Here is a 16,243-nt window from a genome sequence, read left to right as displayed (position 1 = left end):
CCATTCATAATTTCTGAATCTTTGAACACAGGGAAGTCATCCATGTGCCGTTTATCGCCAAGTTTGTTGTATTCGCCAAGAAGATCGAACCATTCGAGGCTAGACTCCGGGTCTTCTGCATGACCGACGATCGTGAGGATAAAACCCTCGAGAAGCATGAGCTCTACACGGAAGTTGCCAAGAGCCGGGATGTCGAGGTCCTCGAGGGCAAGCCGCAGTACATCGAGATGGCTGGCAATCTGGTGCCTGTGACCAAATCGGGCGACCAGCTCCAGGTGCAATTTAAGGCCTTCCGAGAGAACCGCCTGCCGTTCACTGTACGAGTCAAGGATCAACATGCCGATATTGTTGGACGCACGTTGTTCATGAAGGAACCGAAGGTGGCCAAGGGCGAGCCACCGCAACAGCCCATCTGCATTCTGAACATCGTTCTACCGGAGGCTGTAATTCCCGATTCCACAACGGCCTTTTCGGACCGCGTCACCTCCGCTTACAGGACCTCAATGTTCAGCTTGAGCAAGCATCAAAATGACCATTACATTGGTGACATCCGCATCGTCGATCTATCCAACCTGTTGGGCAAGGATTGGATTCAGCTGGCCCCGGAAATTGGCATCAATGGGGAGGAGATCGATGAGATCATCAACCACAACACAGATAGCATTGCCAGGCAGGCACAGAGCATGATTCGCCTGTATAAGGACAAGCCGAACTACGATATTCTTTCGTTGGAAACGGCACTCAAAAACATTGGACGAGACGACATCATGAAAAAGTGCAAAAGCGGACGACTATCGCATTCGCGTGAGTTCGATGAGGCGGACCTTATGAAGAACTCGGAGTCCGTCGAGGAATTGGTTCGCAGGGAAAGTAAGTATAAATTGTATTGAATAAGAAAGGTCCACATATATCGTTTACTTTCGAATCTTTTCAACCCATAATGTCAAACGTGTTTGAAATAACTCCTTAAGTTCTCTTCCCAGGCAAGCGAATCCAGCAAATTAACGAACGCGAAGAAGTCAAATACTCTGCCGAGGAGAAGGAGGTCGAGGAATCGGAGTCCGATGAGGAAGCTGCCAAGCGAACAGTAGCGGAACGTCGGGAAAAGATTGTAAAGCGCCTGTCCATGGAACGATCAATTCCTGCCTCAACTCAAAAGAAGGAGATCACCCGCGAAATAACCGAAATCAAACGTAAAAGTCTAATCGAGGATAAGAAGGCTCACCATGAGTCCGAAATTCTAATGCAATTGCCTGCCGATAACGTGATTATCAAGACAACAACTGTTCCCGACCAAGTCATTAAGATGAAGATGGGCAAGATGGACTCAACCGAGATAAGCAAGAGCGAGTTCGACAAGGAACTTACGCACAAGTTCAGGACATCCGGGCGTAGCTCAGAGGAGGAAGACCAGCCATCGTCTCCGGATCAGACTGACAAGATTGTCCAGGACATTAGTGCTGCCGAGAAGAAGGAAAAGGATGGCGTTACCTTCAGCCGAGTGACGACAATAACACGCCAAGAGGCTCGCGACATTACCGAAGACTTCTTAGAGATTGAGAAGCGCAGCCAACTGCCGGCTACTTCCACAAACGCAACAGTTCATGAGAAGTTCGTTGAGGAGATCAAGGAGAAGACTAGCCCTCTGGCTTCAGTGCCGCAAGAAACCGTCAAGGAGGTGCAGCAAGTCATCAGCGAGGTGACCGAAATAGCCAGCAAGAAGGTTGAAAACATTATTAGCTCCTTTGAGAGTAGCAAGCCCGTGGAAGCTACTCCAGTTCTGCCCACACAGTCGTCTGTCGAATCAACGAAGGTTAGCGAGACCATCAAGAACCTGGAGGATGCAAAGGCCGTGCCCGCGGAGCAATCGAAGACTGTCCATGTTATCGAGAGCTCTAGTATCGAGGAGACCATTGCCGAGTTCGAAGCCAAGAAGGTCAAATATGACTTCCATGGCGGTGAGCCTAAGACGCAGATCCCTAAGTTTACGCGGAAGCCTAGCGATGATTCAATGAAACCCACTGCAGCTCCACGTGCTACAGTTGAATCCGAAACCGAATCGGTCATTGAAACTAAGGCCGAAAAACCGATCTCAAAGATTCCAGTCAAGACAATACCAACCGAAGCTCAAAAGGTCAGCGAGGTAGATGCACGTAAGATCACTCAAGACTTCCTGCAGGGTGAGAAACAGGCGGCCGAACCCAAGCCATCCCCAGCAGCCAGCAAGATACCCAAGGTGGAGCCGAGAAAGTCTGTGGATAAGCAGGTCGAACGGGAATCAAAAATCTTGGATGATGTTGTGGCCTCTACGGCCACCATTATGACCGCTGGACTAGGGGGTGAGCAGCTCAAAGAACAAAGTTTCAAACATTCAGAAATTATCGCCAAATCCGAAACAGTCGCGGAAAAGGTGAGCGAACTGCTTGACACATTCCACAAGATCGAGGAGAAGGTTACCAAATCTGAGAAGACATCGGAAGTATCCAGCAAAGTGGAGGAGCTAGTTAAAATCGAGGACAACACTGTCTCACAAGTTCAGCTCAAGGAGGATAAGGTGGCTGAAAAGGTTGCTGAAGTTATCGAAACATTCCACAAAATCGAGGAGCAGATCACCACTGCCGATGCCCACCAGCTCACTCGTGATTTCCTGAGCATGGAGCAACAAACCCAATTGCCAAGCATGCCACAAGCTGCTGAGAAGCCTCTTGAATCCAGTTTGACATCCACAAGTGCTTCGGAGCCAGAATCATTTGTTACAGTGAAGTCCTCACCGCCTGCGAGTAAGATTCCTGTAGTGGAACCCAGAAAAATCGTTTTCGAAGAAACCACAAAGCCTCTGGTCGAGCCTGAGACAGTGAAGTCCATTGAAAAGAAGCCTCTCAATGAGCCACAACTAACCGCTGATTTGTTGAGCATGGAGCAGCAAACCCAGCTGGTCTCCGAGCCTGCCAAATCGTTGGTAGAAGAGGTGATAAAGTCCGCCGAGCAAATAGTGGAGCAACCGAAACAGCAAAAACCCCTGAATGAACGTCAACTTACAGAGGACTTCCTGCTTATGGAACAGCAGACACAACTGCCTACAGACATTCTGAAGCCAACGGATAAGCTGATCGATGGTATCGAGTCTGCAGCACCAGTTGGAGATGAAGGTTCGCCGTTCCACATGCCCAAGTTGACCACCAGTGTGGTGACCCAGGAGCCACAGCAACTGGCGAGCGAATATGACAGTGACACTTTCGGCAAACAGGCCACCATGCCGGTAGGAGATTCAATGTTGGAACAGGGACTCATTGCACCAGTATCCATGGAACCACGGAAGTCACTGACCGATGCCGAGTTCTGCAAATCGGTGGGCGAAACAATCACCAAGAAGATGAGCGTGGGAGTAATTGAAATAAGTGATGAGCTCAAGAAAATGGGTACGTTGTCTTAAAAGCTTTAAGTTTTTATCTGGGCTAACCTTATTGTTCGACACAGAGAGCGAAATCCCACACTCCCAGACTCCGCCACCAACACCGAGTGACAACAAAACCGACAAGCAGAACGAAGAGCCTGAACTGATCAGCTTAGAACGTGGTAAGTTGGTGTTGGTTAAGCAAATCGTTAGATCTATACAACAATTTGAAAATAGATTATCTGGCCGACACTGTGACCACCCTGCATACGACTACAGAGTCGACCCTCGAACGCGTTTCTGCCATTACCAAAATTGGTAAGTGCAAGTCCTGAAATGGGTGGCTGCCACTATGCTCAATTTCTATGCAATTTGTAATTGTTATGTAAACTTACTTTATATATTTTTTTATGTTTGCCTTTTTCGGTAAAAGAATATAAATCTGTTACCATGATTTTTATACACCCCTTCTTTTTTTTTTAAATTTCAATTTCATTTTTGCCACATTCCGTAGTGTTCCTTAAACTATTCTTCTGTTTTATCCCATTTCGTACTACTATTCTCTGTTCCTCTACATTCCATCTTGATTTAAGTGAAAAGGCTTTTTGTATGCAAAGTACCATTCAACCATTAAACGATTGCGATCTAAAAACCGTTAGTTAGTTAATTGTATTTGTAAAAACCAATGGCAAACTGCTACTGTGTGAATCTTAATTAAAAAAGTCTATAAGTGCGGCAGTAAGAGTGCCATAAATCGAACATTAAAAGGGATATCCCAATCCTAAGATAACAAACACCAAACTGAATCGCAATGAATGAATATGGCCACGAAATCACGCAGATACTTGTACCAAAGCAAATGTCGTTAAGTTTCCCTATAATCCAATTACGTTAACACTGACGAAAGGTCGCAGAAACATGGCTAATTGTTTGTCTGGCGCCGTTCTGCGCAGTGAATGCATAACATTCGGTGGTGTCAATGTCAGTGGGGCATTCAATAGATAGATCGAATCACGGATCGATAATCGTTTAAAACTTTAACTTGGTCCTAAACCGCCATCCGATCGGGGATATTTTCCTGTTGACCGAAGAAAGCCTATTAGTCCAGTAGCCCTCGGAAGCCATCCACAGTTAATAGTATTTTCCTGTGCTTTCTTATATAACTGTCGTCTATCCAATCCACCGCAGGGTGGTGAAAAACCGACACTAGCGCAGTTATGTCATAGGGCATGGGGGCAAAAAGCTGGCAAAACCCGAACGGTGGCGTATACTTAATTTAATTTGCCTCTGGCATTCTTGCAGTACAGCGATAGCCGCGCATTTCGGGCAGATTTAGTCACGAATTTGAATTTCCCAAGTACGCGCGATTCAGTATTTAAATAGATTCACGACTCTGGTAAATGTGAGGACTACTCCTATGTTATATTAAATTGTATAAAAGTTGTTTAAAATATATTAAACAATTTGTGCTGATTTGTGATTGTGATTCATTCAATGCGAAACGGAATAAACTATTCACATAAACTTAACAATACTCTAAAGTAACTTTAAGTCTATTGTATTTTAATGGTAAGTTCTCATGTATAATTACAATCAATTTGAAAAGTTGCCACAGCTTCAGGTCCTATGTTTATACATCTATGATGGGTATCGTTTTCTGATAGGTCTGTCTCATTGTTGTCCTCTCAACTCTCATGGTATAATAATTACGTTTGCAATTACAAATATTTAAGCAATTGAGTTTATGTTTTTCAATGAACTACTGCAAGCTACAATTTAAATAATTCGATTTGTGTTTAACATATGTAATAACCTTGTTTACTATACTCGTACTCAATCGGCCTATAGAATATATCTATAGCTAAGCCAAATATGCAATACTACATATATTAACATTCGTTTAGCAATTACTAAGATTTTTTTCATTAAGATAAACACTTTTGGCATACTTTTGGATTTCCGAAATTGTAAAGAACCAAATTGAAACCTCGCCCATATTGGGATCAGCAAGCAGCTGGTCGTCCTTCAGCCGGCTCTCGATCTCCGTATGAGGATTTATCGAAGAACACTCCAGTGAAACACCATGGCCTTCAGTTTGCAATGTTTATGTTTAATTTGTTTTTCGCAAATAATTATGTGTTCTGTTGCTTTTCGTAACTTTATCAAACTTTAACGAAAAAGCATATACTTACCATAAATATATATCGATAATAGTGTACTGTACCTGAATGTTAAGTCGAGTCATATCCAGATCAACACTGTAGTAGTCCTACCCAGCATATACAACTCGTATTCGTACTTTTGTCATTATTTGCGAATTATATAACAGCCACAGTTGTAATAGCCTCACTGTATAATCAACATTTGATTTGTTTGCACCCAGATCCACCAACCCAGCGCGCTTTTTAAATGTAATTGGTTTATAGATCTCATTAAATATACGAGTATGTGACATATGATGTCGTGGCTTGCTCCAAATCTTGCAATACTAGCTAGTTTTGCTTTTTGATTTCATAATCAACATAAACATTGCTTAAATATTTGCAAATCAAAAATGTGCAAACGTAATTCGCTAAGATCAGCTCTTGAATTTCACTCAAAGCCTTGAATCTTGTGCAGCATCCAAACAAGCAGAAACGGGCCCAATAATCCACGACCTCATATGCAGCATCTAAACGTATGTACCTGAATGAAGCTAAGCTTATCTCAATCCCAGTTCAAGTTGGGTCGGTTCAGCTACGCTCCATCTGGAATTTGGCATCTGTTAATTGCGAAACAGAAATTTTAATTGCGCTTCTCAACTAAGTACTAAAGCATAAGCATTAAGTGCATGTTTGTGCCTGCTGCTGGGTTTTTGGCATATAGCTTGTAGTAAGAATATACCCATATATACCAACCTCTGAAAAGGTGTGTATATATGTCGGCAACTTGATTGCACTGTGTACATAGACTAATCCACCATAACGAAAATATGGTTTAATCGAAATTGGTGTTAATTGTGTTTATATTGCTTGTTTTTACTCTACTTTACTCTCCCAACCAAACCCTAATTCGCCATCCCCGGAATGCCTCAAACAGAGCACTTCAGTGTTCATAATGTAAAATCCGAAACCTTTACAAGAACAGATGAACCTGATAAGCTGCTCCATAGTGTGGTAGCTCCCCCCGATATTCAGAAATTGTACTCACAAGACACTACCTCATTTACAGAAATGAGTACAAGTAGTCAAACACCGAAGATGACAACAACGACGACCATGACAGCACAAATAGATCGCACCAAAGTAGATTTGACTATTCCTGGGCAAGATCAGCAAAAACAGAAGGATGTGAAGGAACAGTCCTCAGTAGATGTAGATGTAAAATCAGAGGCAGAGAAGACTGCCAGTGATAGGGATTATTTAGAACAAATTATGGGCTGTGGTGATGTGAGACGCAAGATCATGCGTTTGGAGAGCAGTGGCAGCACCGAATCATTGGAATCCATGGGCAAGTCATCCACTGTGACACCCAAATATATAGGCGACAATGTGCCAGTGGTGCGAGAGGTGGTGCAGAGCATGGAGGATAAGATCTGCAGTTCAGTGGTGTCGGCCATTCCATTTACCGTGCAAAAACGGAAGACCCATGAAGATGACGTGGAACCCAATGTAGTAGAGCTAGAAAAGCAAATACTTACGCCAGCAGATTTGGCCCTGGAAAAGTTAATCAAATGCGAGCCCCCTTCTGAGGTGGTAAAAATTTCACCCATCGAGGCCATGGCTCTTGGCCTTAAAGAGATTGAGGAAGAGGTTTGTGAAAAGGTTTGTGAGAAGCGCAAGTCCTTTGTGGTAGCTGAAGACTTTTGTGAAACGGATAAGACTTTAACAGAACAGGTAATAGATTTAAATAGGCAAGTAGACCAGGTACCTGCAAGGATTTTAACTGAAACTATTGAAAAGCATTTAGACTTAGAAGATAGGGATGTCCTTGAAGCATCACCAACGGTTAGGGAAGTTGTGCAGGACATTGAACGTAAATATCCCGCGGCTAGCTTAGAGGCCAAACCTTTTAGTCCACGCAAGCGTGAAACCCCAGACCGTAAGGTTGATGTTTCGTCCATAGAGCAGCTGATTTTAAGTGACGCCGATCTGATATTAGATGGTTTGGGCTCTAAGTGCATACCAGAACAAAAGGTACAGTCGCCCATTTCTTCCATGAACAAGACGAGCAGCAGTACTGAAAACCTAGAAGATATATGCGAAAAAATATGCTCAAAGCGCACAATCTCAGATATGGCAAAGGTATTTGAAAGGAAAGAAGATCCAACAACTTTACCATATATTGAAAAAGTAAAGTCGACAACTGCCAAGTTCCTAGAGTGCGAGTCAGGGAAGTTCGCTATTACGGATAGTATTCAGGATTTTAATGCCAAGAGTAGTTTAAATGAAGAAATAGCAGGGATTGAAAAAGGTCAACATAGATTTTTAACAGATTGTGATACACAAGAATTTCCAATAGAAACGAATATGGATACAAAATTCGTAGAATTCCCAAAAATTTCACACACCCTCGAACGATTACATTCCATTTCGAAAACTGACCTTGCGGATACAAAGAAAATCGTCCACGAATCTAGTAGATTTGAATCAAAACTAGATAAACTTGTGCACAAAATAGATAACCAAAATCTTGATTTTGAACACAATGTCAAGTTTCCCACTAAGGATAATTTAGATGACCTTCAGACAGAGAAGAACTTGACCTCTGAACTTGTTACAATGACGGATAACTCGGAGTATAAATTTCCATCTGAAGGAAAATCTTATTTACGTAAAGAACCAATTGAAAGCGAAAGCGACGAGGAGCTGGACAATTTGAAAAGGAAAAGCAAGCTTAACCTTTTATCGAAAATAGAGCACTCATCGTATTTTGATACAACAAAGGTCGTTAAGATCACAGAAAGAAGAGAAATAACTAAATTTCCAATGGCGGACGATAGTCATGGTGACATGTTAAGCAAATCAGGAAACACATTTTACTCTGGGGCAAAAGCAGAATACATTCATTCCACTGACACATTGTCAAACAGAAACAAGTCATTTAGCCACCCAACTTCGTTGGTACCTAATCCAAAATCTTTAGTAACTTCTACAACTGGTAGTGGGGATAAGTCTCCTCTTCATCCTCAAGAAAAACCAAAGTCACCTGAGAAGAAAAACGAAATGGTCTTAGCTAAACCAGACGACAGTTCCAAGTCAGTCATTGAGACTGTTAAGCTCAGTCCCAAAGAATATTCGGACGACGAATCTGATGACGCAATAGATATTCCCAAACTACAAGACAAACCTATTAGCCACCCAACTTCTTTGGTAACTTCTGTAACAGGTAGTGGGGATAAGTCTCCTCTTCATCCTGAAAAAAAGCCGAAGTCGCCTGAGAAGAAAGACGAAAAGGTCCTAGATAAACCAGAAGACAGTTCCAAGTCACTCATTGAGACTGTCAAGCCCAGTCGCAAGGAATATTCGGACGACGAATCTGATTACGAAATAGATATTCCCAAACCACATGACAAACCTATTAGCCACCCAACTTCTTTGGTAACTTCTGTAACAGGTAGTGGGGATAAGTCTCCTCTTCATCCTGAAGAAAAGCCGAAGTCGCCTGAGAAGAAAGACGAAAAGGTCCTAGATAAACCAGAAGACAGTTCCAAGTCACTCATTGAGACTGTCAAGCCCAGTCCCAAAGAATATTCGGACGAAGAATCTGATGACGAAATAGATATTCCCAAACCACAAGACAAACCTATTAGCCACCCAACTTCTTTGGTAACTTCTGTAACAGGTAGTGGGGATAAGTCTCCTCTTCATCCTGAAGAAAAGCCGAAGTCGCCTGAGAAGAAAGACGAAAAGGTCCTAGATAAACCAGAAGGCAGTTCCAAATCACTCATTGAGACTGTCAAGACCAGTCCCAAAGAATATTCGGACGAAGAATCTGATGACGAAATAGATATTCCCAAACCACAAGACAAACCTATTAGCTACCCCACTTCTTTGGTAACTTCTGTGACTGGTAGGGAGGATAAGTCTCCTCTTCATCCTGGAGAAAAACCGAAGTCGCCTGAGAAGAAAGACGAAAAGGTCCTAGCGAAACCAGACGACAGTTCCAAGTCAGTCATTGAGACTATTAAGCCCAGTCTAGTGGAATATTCCGACAATAAAGGTGATGCCCAAATTGAGTGTCCTAAGCCCCAAGAGAAGCCTTTTAGTGAACCAATTCCAAAAGTGACACCCTTCACTAGTTTCCATGACGTTCTGTCCAAAGAAGTTATTTCCTTCAAGGCAGAAGAAAGTTCAACAATAATTCAATCAAATACTAAGTTCGCAAGCACTACTATAACAACAGAAGATACCAAGATAGTCATACCGATCGACTCCCTTTTAAACTTAAATGACGATAAGATCCCATCCTCAGTAGATGACAAACCAAAGTCACCAAGAGAGTCAGTGAAGCCTATTTTAAAAGAGTATTCGGACGATGAAAGTGAGGAGGAGTTTGGAATTACTAAGCCTTACGACAAGCCTGATAGTCACCCAATATCTTTAGTAACTTCTGTAGCAGATTTTGGGGAAAAATCTCCTCTTCATCCTGAAGAAAAAACAAAGTCACCCGAGAAGAAAGACGAAAAGGTCCTAGCTAAACCAGATGACAGTTCCAAGTCTATCATTGAGACTGTTAAGCCCAGTCGCAAAGAAAATTCGGATGACGAATCTGATGACGAAATAGATATTCCCAAACCACAAGAAAAACCTATTAGCTACCCCACTTCTTTGGTAACTTCTGTAACAGGTAGTGGGGATAAGTCTCCTCTTCATCCTGAAGAAATACCGAAGTCGCCTGAGAAGAAAGACGAAAAGGTCCTAGCGAAACCAGACGACAGTTTCAAGCCAGTCATGGAGACTGTTAAGCCCAGTCCCAAAGAATATTCGGACGACGAATCTGATTACGAAATAGATATTCCCAAACCACAAGACAAACCTATTAGCCACCCAACTACTTTGGTAACTTCTGTGACTGGTAGTGAGGATAAGTCTCCCCTTCATCCAGAAGAAAAACCGAAGTCGCCTGAGAAGAAAGACGAAAAGATCCTAGATAAACCAGACGACAGTTCCAAGTCAGTCATTAAGACTATTAAGCCCAGTCTAGTGGAATATTCCGACAATAAAGGTGATGCAAAACTTGAGTGTCCTAAGCCCCAAGAGAAGCCTTTTAGTGAACCAATTCCAGAAGTGACACCCTTCACTAGTTTCCATGACGCTATGCCCAAAGAAGTAATTTCCTTCAAGGCAGAAGAAAGTTCAACAATAATTCAATCAAATACTAAGTTCGCAAGCACTACTATAACAACAGAAGATTCCAAGGTAGTTATACCGATTGACTCCCTTTCAAACTTAAATGACGATAAGATCCCATCCTCAGTAGATGACAAACCAAAGTCACCAAGAGAGTCAGTGAAGCCTATTTTAAAAGAGTATTCGGACGATGAAAGTGAGGAGGAGTTTGGTATTACTAAGCCTTACGACAAGCCTGATAGTCACCCAATATCCTTGGTAACTTCTGTAGCAGATCTTGGGGAAAAATCTCCTCTTCATCCTGAAGAAAAAACAAATTCACCTGAGAAGAATGACGAAAAGGTCCTAGCTAAACCAGATGACAGTTCCAAGTCTATCATTGAGACTGTTACGCCCAGTCGCAAAGAATATTCGGATGACGAATCTGATGACGAAATAGATATTCCCAAACCACAAGAAAAACCTATTAGTCACCCAATATCTTTGGTAACTTCTGTAGCAGATCTTGGGGAAAAGTCTCCTCTTCATCCTGAAGAAAATCCGAAGTCGCCTAAGGAGAAAGACGAAAAGATCCTAGATAAACCAGACCACAGTTCCAAGTCACTCATTGAGACTGTCAAGCCCAGTCCCAAAGAATATTCGGACGAAGAATCTGATGACGAAATAGATATTCCCAAACCACAAGACAAACCTATTAGCCACCCAACTTCTTTGGTAACTTCTGTAACAGGTAGTGGGGATAAGTCTCCTCTTTATCCTGAAGAAAAGCCGAAGTCGCATGAGAAGAAAGACGAAAAGGTCCTAGATAAACCAGAAGACAGTTCCAAATCACTCATTGAGACTGTCAAGACCAGTCCCAAAGAATATTCGGACGAAGAATCTGATGACGAAATAGATATTCCCAAACCACAAGACAAACCTATTAGCTACCCCACTTCTTTGGTAACTTCTGTGACTGGTAGGGAGGATAAGTCTCCTCTTCATCCTGGAGAAAAACCGAAGTCGCCTGAGAAGAAAGACGAAAAGGTCCTAGCGAAACCAGACGACAGTTCCAAGTCAGTCATTGAGACTATTAAGCCCAGTCTAGTGGAATATTCCGACAATAAAGGTGATGCCCAAATTGAGTGTCCTAAGCCCCAAGAGAAGCCTTTTAGTGAACCAATTCCAAAAGTGACACCCTTCACTAGTTTCCATGACGTTCTGTCCAAAGAAGTTATTTCCTTCAAGGCAGAAGAAAGTTCAACAATAATTCAATCAAATACTAAGTTCGCAAGCACTACTATAACAACAGAAGATACCAAGATAGTCATACCGATCGACTCCCTTTTAAACTTAAATGACGATAAGATCCCATCCTCAGTAGATGACAAACCAAAGTCACCAAGAGAGTCAGTGAAGCCTATTTTAAAAGAGTATTCGGACGATGAAAGTGAGGAGGAGTTTGGAATTACTAAGCCTTACGACAAGCCTGATAGTCACCCAATATCTTTAGTAACTTCTGTAGCAGATTTTGGGGAAAAATCTCCTCTTCATCCTGAAGAAAAAACAAAGTCACCCGAGAAGAAAGATGAAAAGGTCCTAGCTAAACCAGATGACAGTTCCAAGTCTATCATTGAGACTGTTAAGCCCAGTCGCAAAGAATATTCGGATGACGAATCTGATGACGAAATAGATATTCCCAAACCACAAGAAAAACCTATTAGCTACCCCACTTCTTTGGTAACTTCTGTAACAGGTAGTGGGGATAAGTCTCCTCTTCATCCTGAAGAAATACCGAAGTCGCCTGAGAAGAAAGACGAAAAGGTCCTAGCGAAACCAGACGACAGTTTCAAGCCAGTCATGGAGACTGTTAAGCCCAGTCCCAAAGAATATTCGGACGACGAATCTGATTACGAAATAGATATTCCCAAACCACAAGACAAACCTATTAGCCACCCAACTACTTTGGTAACTTCTGTGACTGGTAGTGAGGATAAGTCTCCCCTTCATCCAGAAGAAAAACCGAAGTCGCCTGAGAAGAAAGACGAAAAGATCCTAGATAAACCAGACGACAGTTCCAAGTCAGTCATTAAGACTATTAAGCCCAGTCTAGTGGAATGTTCCGACAATAAAGGTGATGCAAAACTTGAGTGTCCTAAGCCCCAAGAGAAGCCTTTTAGTGAACCAATTCCAGAAGTGACACCCTTCACTAGTTTCCATGACGCTATGCCCAAAGAAGTAATTTCCTTCAAGGCAGAAGAAAGTTCAACAATAATTCAATCAAATACTAAGTTCGCAAGCACTACTATAACAACAGAAGATTCCAAGGTAGTTATACCGATTGACTCCCTTTCAAACTTAAATGACGATAAGATCCCATCCTCAGTAGATGACAAACCAAAGTCACCAAGAGAGTCAGTGAAGCCTATTTTAAAAGAGTATTCGGACGATGAAAGTGAGGAGGAGTTTGGTATTACTAAGCCTTACGACAAGCCTGATAGTCACCCAATATCCTTGGTAACTTCTGTAGCAGATCTTGGGGAAAAATCTCCTCTTCATCCTGAAGAAAAAACAAATTCACCTGAGAAGAATGACGAAAAGGTCCTAGCTAAACCAGATGACAGTTCAAAGTCTATCATTGAGACTGTTACGCCCAGTCGCAAAGAATATTCGGATGACGAATCTGATGACGAAATAGATATTCCCAAACCACAAGAAAAACCTATTAGTCACCCAATATCTTTGGTAACTTCTGTAGCAGATCTTGGGGAAAAGTCTCCTCTTCATCCTGAAGAAAATCCGAAGTCGCCTAAGGAGAAAGACGAAAAGATCCTAGATAAACCAGACCACAGTTCCAAGTCTATCATTGAGACTGTTAAGCCCACTCCCAAAGAATATTCGGAAGACGAAATAGATATGTCCAAGCCACAAGACAAACCCATTAGCCACCCAACTACTTTGGTAACTTCTGTGACTGGTAGTGAGGGTAAGTCTCCTCTTCATCCTGAAGAAAAACCGAAGTCGTCTGAGAAGAAAGACGAAAAGGTCCTAGCTAAACCAAACGACAGTTCCAAGTCAGTCATTGAGACTATTAAGCCCAGTCGCAAAGAATATTCGGACGACGAATCTGATGACGAAATAGATATTCCCAAACCACAAGACAAACCTATAAGCCACCCAACTTCTTTGGTAACTTCTGTAACAGCTAGTGGGGATAAGTCTCCTCTTCATCCTGAAGAAAAACCGAAGTCGCCTGAGAAGAAAGACGAAAAGGTCCTAGCGAAACCAGACGACAGTTCCAAGTCAGTCATTGAGACTATTAAGCCCAGTCTAGTGGAATATTCCGACAATAAAGGTGATGCCAAACTTGAGTGTCCTAAGCCCCAAGAGAAGCCTTTTAGTGAACCAATTCCAGAAGTGACAGCCTTCACTAGTTTCCATGATGTTACGTCCAAAGAAGTTATTTCCTTCAAGGCAGAAGAAAATTCAACAAAAATTCAATCAAATACTGAGTTCGCAAGCACTACTATAACAACAGAAGATTCCAAGATAGATATACCGATTGACTCCCTTTCAAACTTAAATGACGATAAGATCCCATCCTCAGTAGATGACAAACCAAAGTCACCAAGAGAGTCAGTGAAGCCTATTTTAAAAGAGTATTCGGACGATGAAAGTGAGGAGAAGTTTAGAGTTACTAAGCCTTACGACAAGCCTGATAGTCACCCAATATCCTTGGTAACTTCTGTAGCAGATCTTGGGGAAAAATCTCCTCTTCATCCTGAAGAAAAAGCAAAGTCACCTGAGAAGAATGACGAAAAGGTCCTAGCTAAACCAGATGACAGTTCCAAGTCTGTCATTGAGACTGTCAAGCCCAGTCCCAAAGAATATTCGGACGAAGAATCTGATGACGAAATAGATATTTCCAAACCACAAGACAAACCTATTAGCCACCCAACTTCTTCGGTAACTTCTGTAACAGGTAGTGGGGATAAGTCTCCTCTTCATCCTGAAGAAAAACCGAAGTCGCCTGAGAGCAAAGACAAAAAGATCCTAGATAAACCAGACGACAGTTCCAAGTCAGTCATTGAGACTGTCAAGCCCAGTCCCAAAGAATATTCGGACGAAGAATCTGATGACGAAATAGATATTCCCAAACCACAAGACAAACCTATTAGCCACCCAACTTCTTTGGTAACTTCTGTAACAGGTAGTGGGGATAAGTCTCCTCTTCATCCTAAAGAAAAAACAAAGTCACCCGAGAAGAAAGACGAAAAGGTCCTAGCTAAACCAGATGACAGTTTCAAGTCTATCATTGAGACTGTTAAGCCCAGTCGGAAAGAATATTCGGACGACGAATCTGATGACGAAATAGATATTCCCAAACCACAAGACAAACCTATTAGCCACCCAACTTCTTTGGTAACTTCTGTAACAGGTAGTGGGGATAAGTCTCCTCTTCCTACTGAAAAAAAACCGAAGTCGCCTGAGAGGAAAGACGAAAAGATCCTAGATAAAACAGACGACAGTTCCAAGTCAGTGATTGAGACTGTCAAGCCCAGTCCCAAAGAATATTCGGACGACGAATCTGATGACGAAATAGATATTCCCAAACCACAAGACAAACCTATTAGCCACCCAACTTCTTTGGTAACTTCTGTAACAGCTAGTGGGGATAAGTCTCCCCTTCATCCTGAAGAAAAACCGAAGTCGCCTGAGGAGAAAAACGAAAAGATCCTAGATAAACCAGACGACAGTTCCAAGTCAGTCATTGAGACTGTCAAGACCAGTCCCAAAGAATATTCGGACGACGAATCTGACGACGAAATAGATATTCCCAAGCCACAAGAAAAACCTATTAGTCACCCAATATCTTTGGTAACTTCTGTAGCAGATCTTGGGGAAAAATCTCCTCTTCATCCTGAAGCAAAAACAAAGTCGCCCGAGAGGAAAGACAAAAAGATCCTAGATAAACCAGACGACAGTTTTAAGTCAGTTATTGAGACTGCCAAGCCCAGTCCCAAAGAATATTCGGACGAAGAATCTGATGACGAAATAGATATTCCCAAACCACAAGACAAACCTATTAGCCACCCAACTTCTTTGGTAACTTCTGTAACAGTTAGTGGGGATAAGTCTCCTCTTCATCCTGAAGAAATACCGAAGTCGCCTGAGAAGAAAGACGAAAAGGTCCTCACGAAATCAGACGACAGTTCCAAGTCAGTCATTGAGACTATTAAGCCCAGTCTAGTGGAATATTCCGACAATATAGGTGATGCCAAACTTGAGTGTCCTAAGCCTCAAGAGAAGCCTTTTAGTGAACCAATTCTAGAATTGACAGCCTTCACTAGTTTCCATGATGTTATGTCCAAAGAAGTTATTTCCTTCAAGGCAGAAGAAAGTTCAACAACAATTCAATCAAATACTAAGTTCGCAAGCACTACTATAACAACAGAAGATACCAAGATAGTTATACCGATTGACTCCCTTTCAAACTTAAATGACGATAAGATCCCATCCTCAGTAGATGACAAACCAA

At 42.2% G+C, this 16,243-nt stretch overlaps 1 protein-coding gene across 1 annotated transcript in view; it reads left to right on the top strand.

Moving 5' to 3' along the window:
* The window catches only part of LOC122616673, a 60,679-nt gene that overhangs the window by 13,430 nt on the left and 31,006 nt on the right, over positions 1 to 16,243 (top strand). Inside the window, exons 12-22 of the mRNA XM_043792212.1 lie at positions 32 to 870; positions 984 to 3,419; positions 3,478 to 3,576; positions 3,632 to 3,712; positions 6,473 to 8,946; positions 9,178 to 9,573; positions 9,886 to 10,578; positions 10,891 to 11,811; positions 12,124 to 12,816; positions 13,129 to 14,032; positions 14,345 to 15,954. Of these exons, the coding sequence (XP_043648147.1) occupies positions 32 to 870; positions 984 to 3,419; positions 3,478 to 3,576; positions 3,632 to 3,712; positions 6,473 to 8,946; positions 9,178 to 9,573; positions 9,886 to 10,578; positions 10,891 to 11,811; positions 12,124 to 12,816; positions 13,129 to 14,032; positions 14,345 to 15,954 (11,146 nt within the window). The remainder of the gene's footprint in view (positions 1 to 31; positions 871 to 983; positions 3,420 to 3,477; positions 3,577 to 3,631; positions 3,713 to 6,472; positions 8,947 to 9,177; positions 9,574 to 9,885; positions 10,579 to 10,890; positions 11,812 to 12,123; positions 12,817 to 13,128; positions 14,033 to 14,344; positions 15,955 to 16,243) is intronic.

The sequence above is a fragment of the Drosophila teissieri genome, chromosome 3L, assembly GCF_016746235.2.
Source record: "Drosophila teissieri strain GT53w chromosome 3L, Prin_Dtei_1.1, whole genome shotgun sequence".
NCBI classification, from domain to species: domain Eukaryota; kingdom Metazoa; phylum Arthropoda; class Insecta; order Diptera; family Drosophilidae; genus Drosophila; species Drosophila teissieri.
This window is presented reverse-complemented; position numbering and strand designations above follow the sequence as displayed.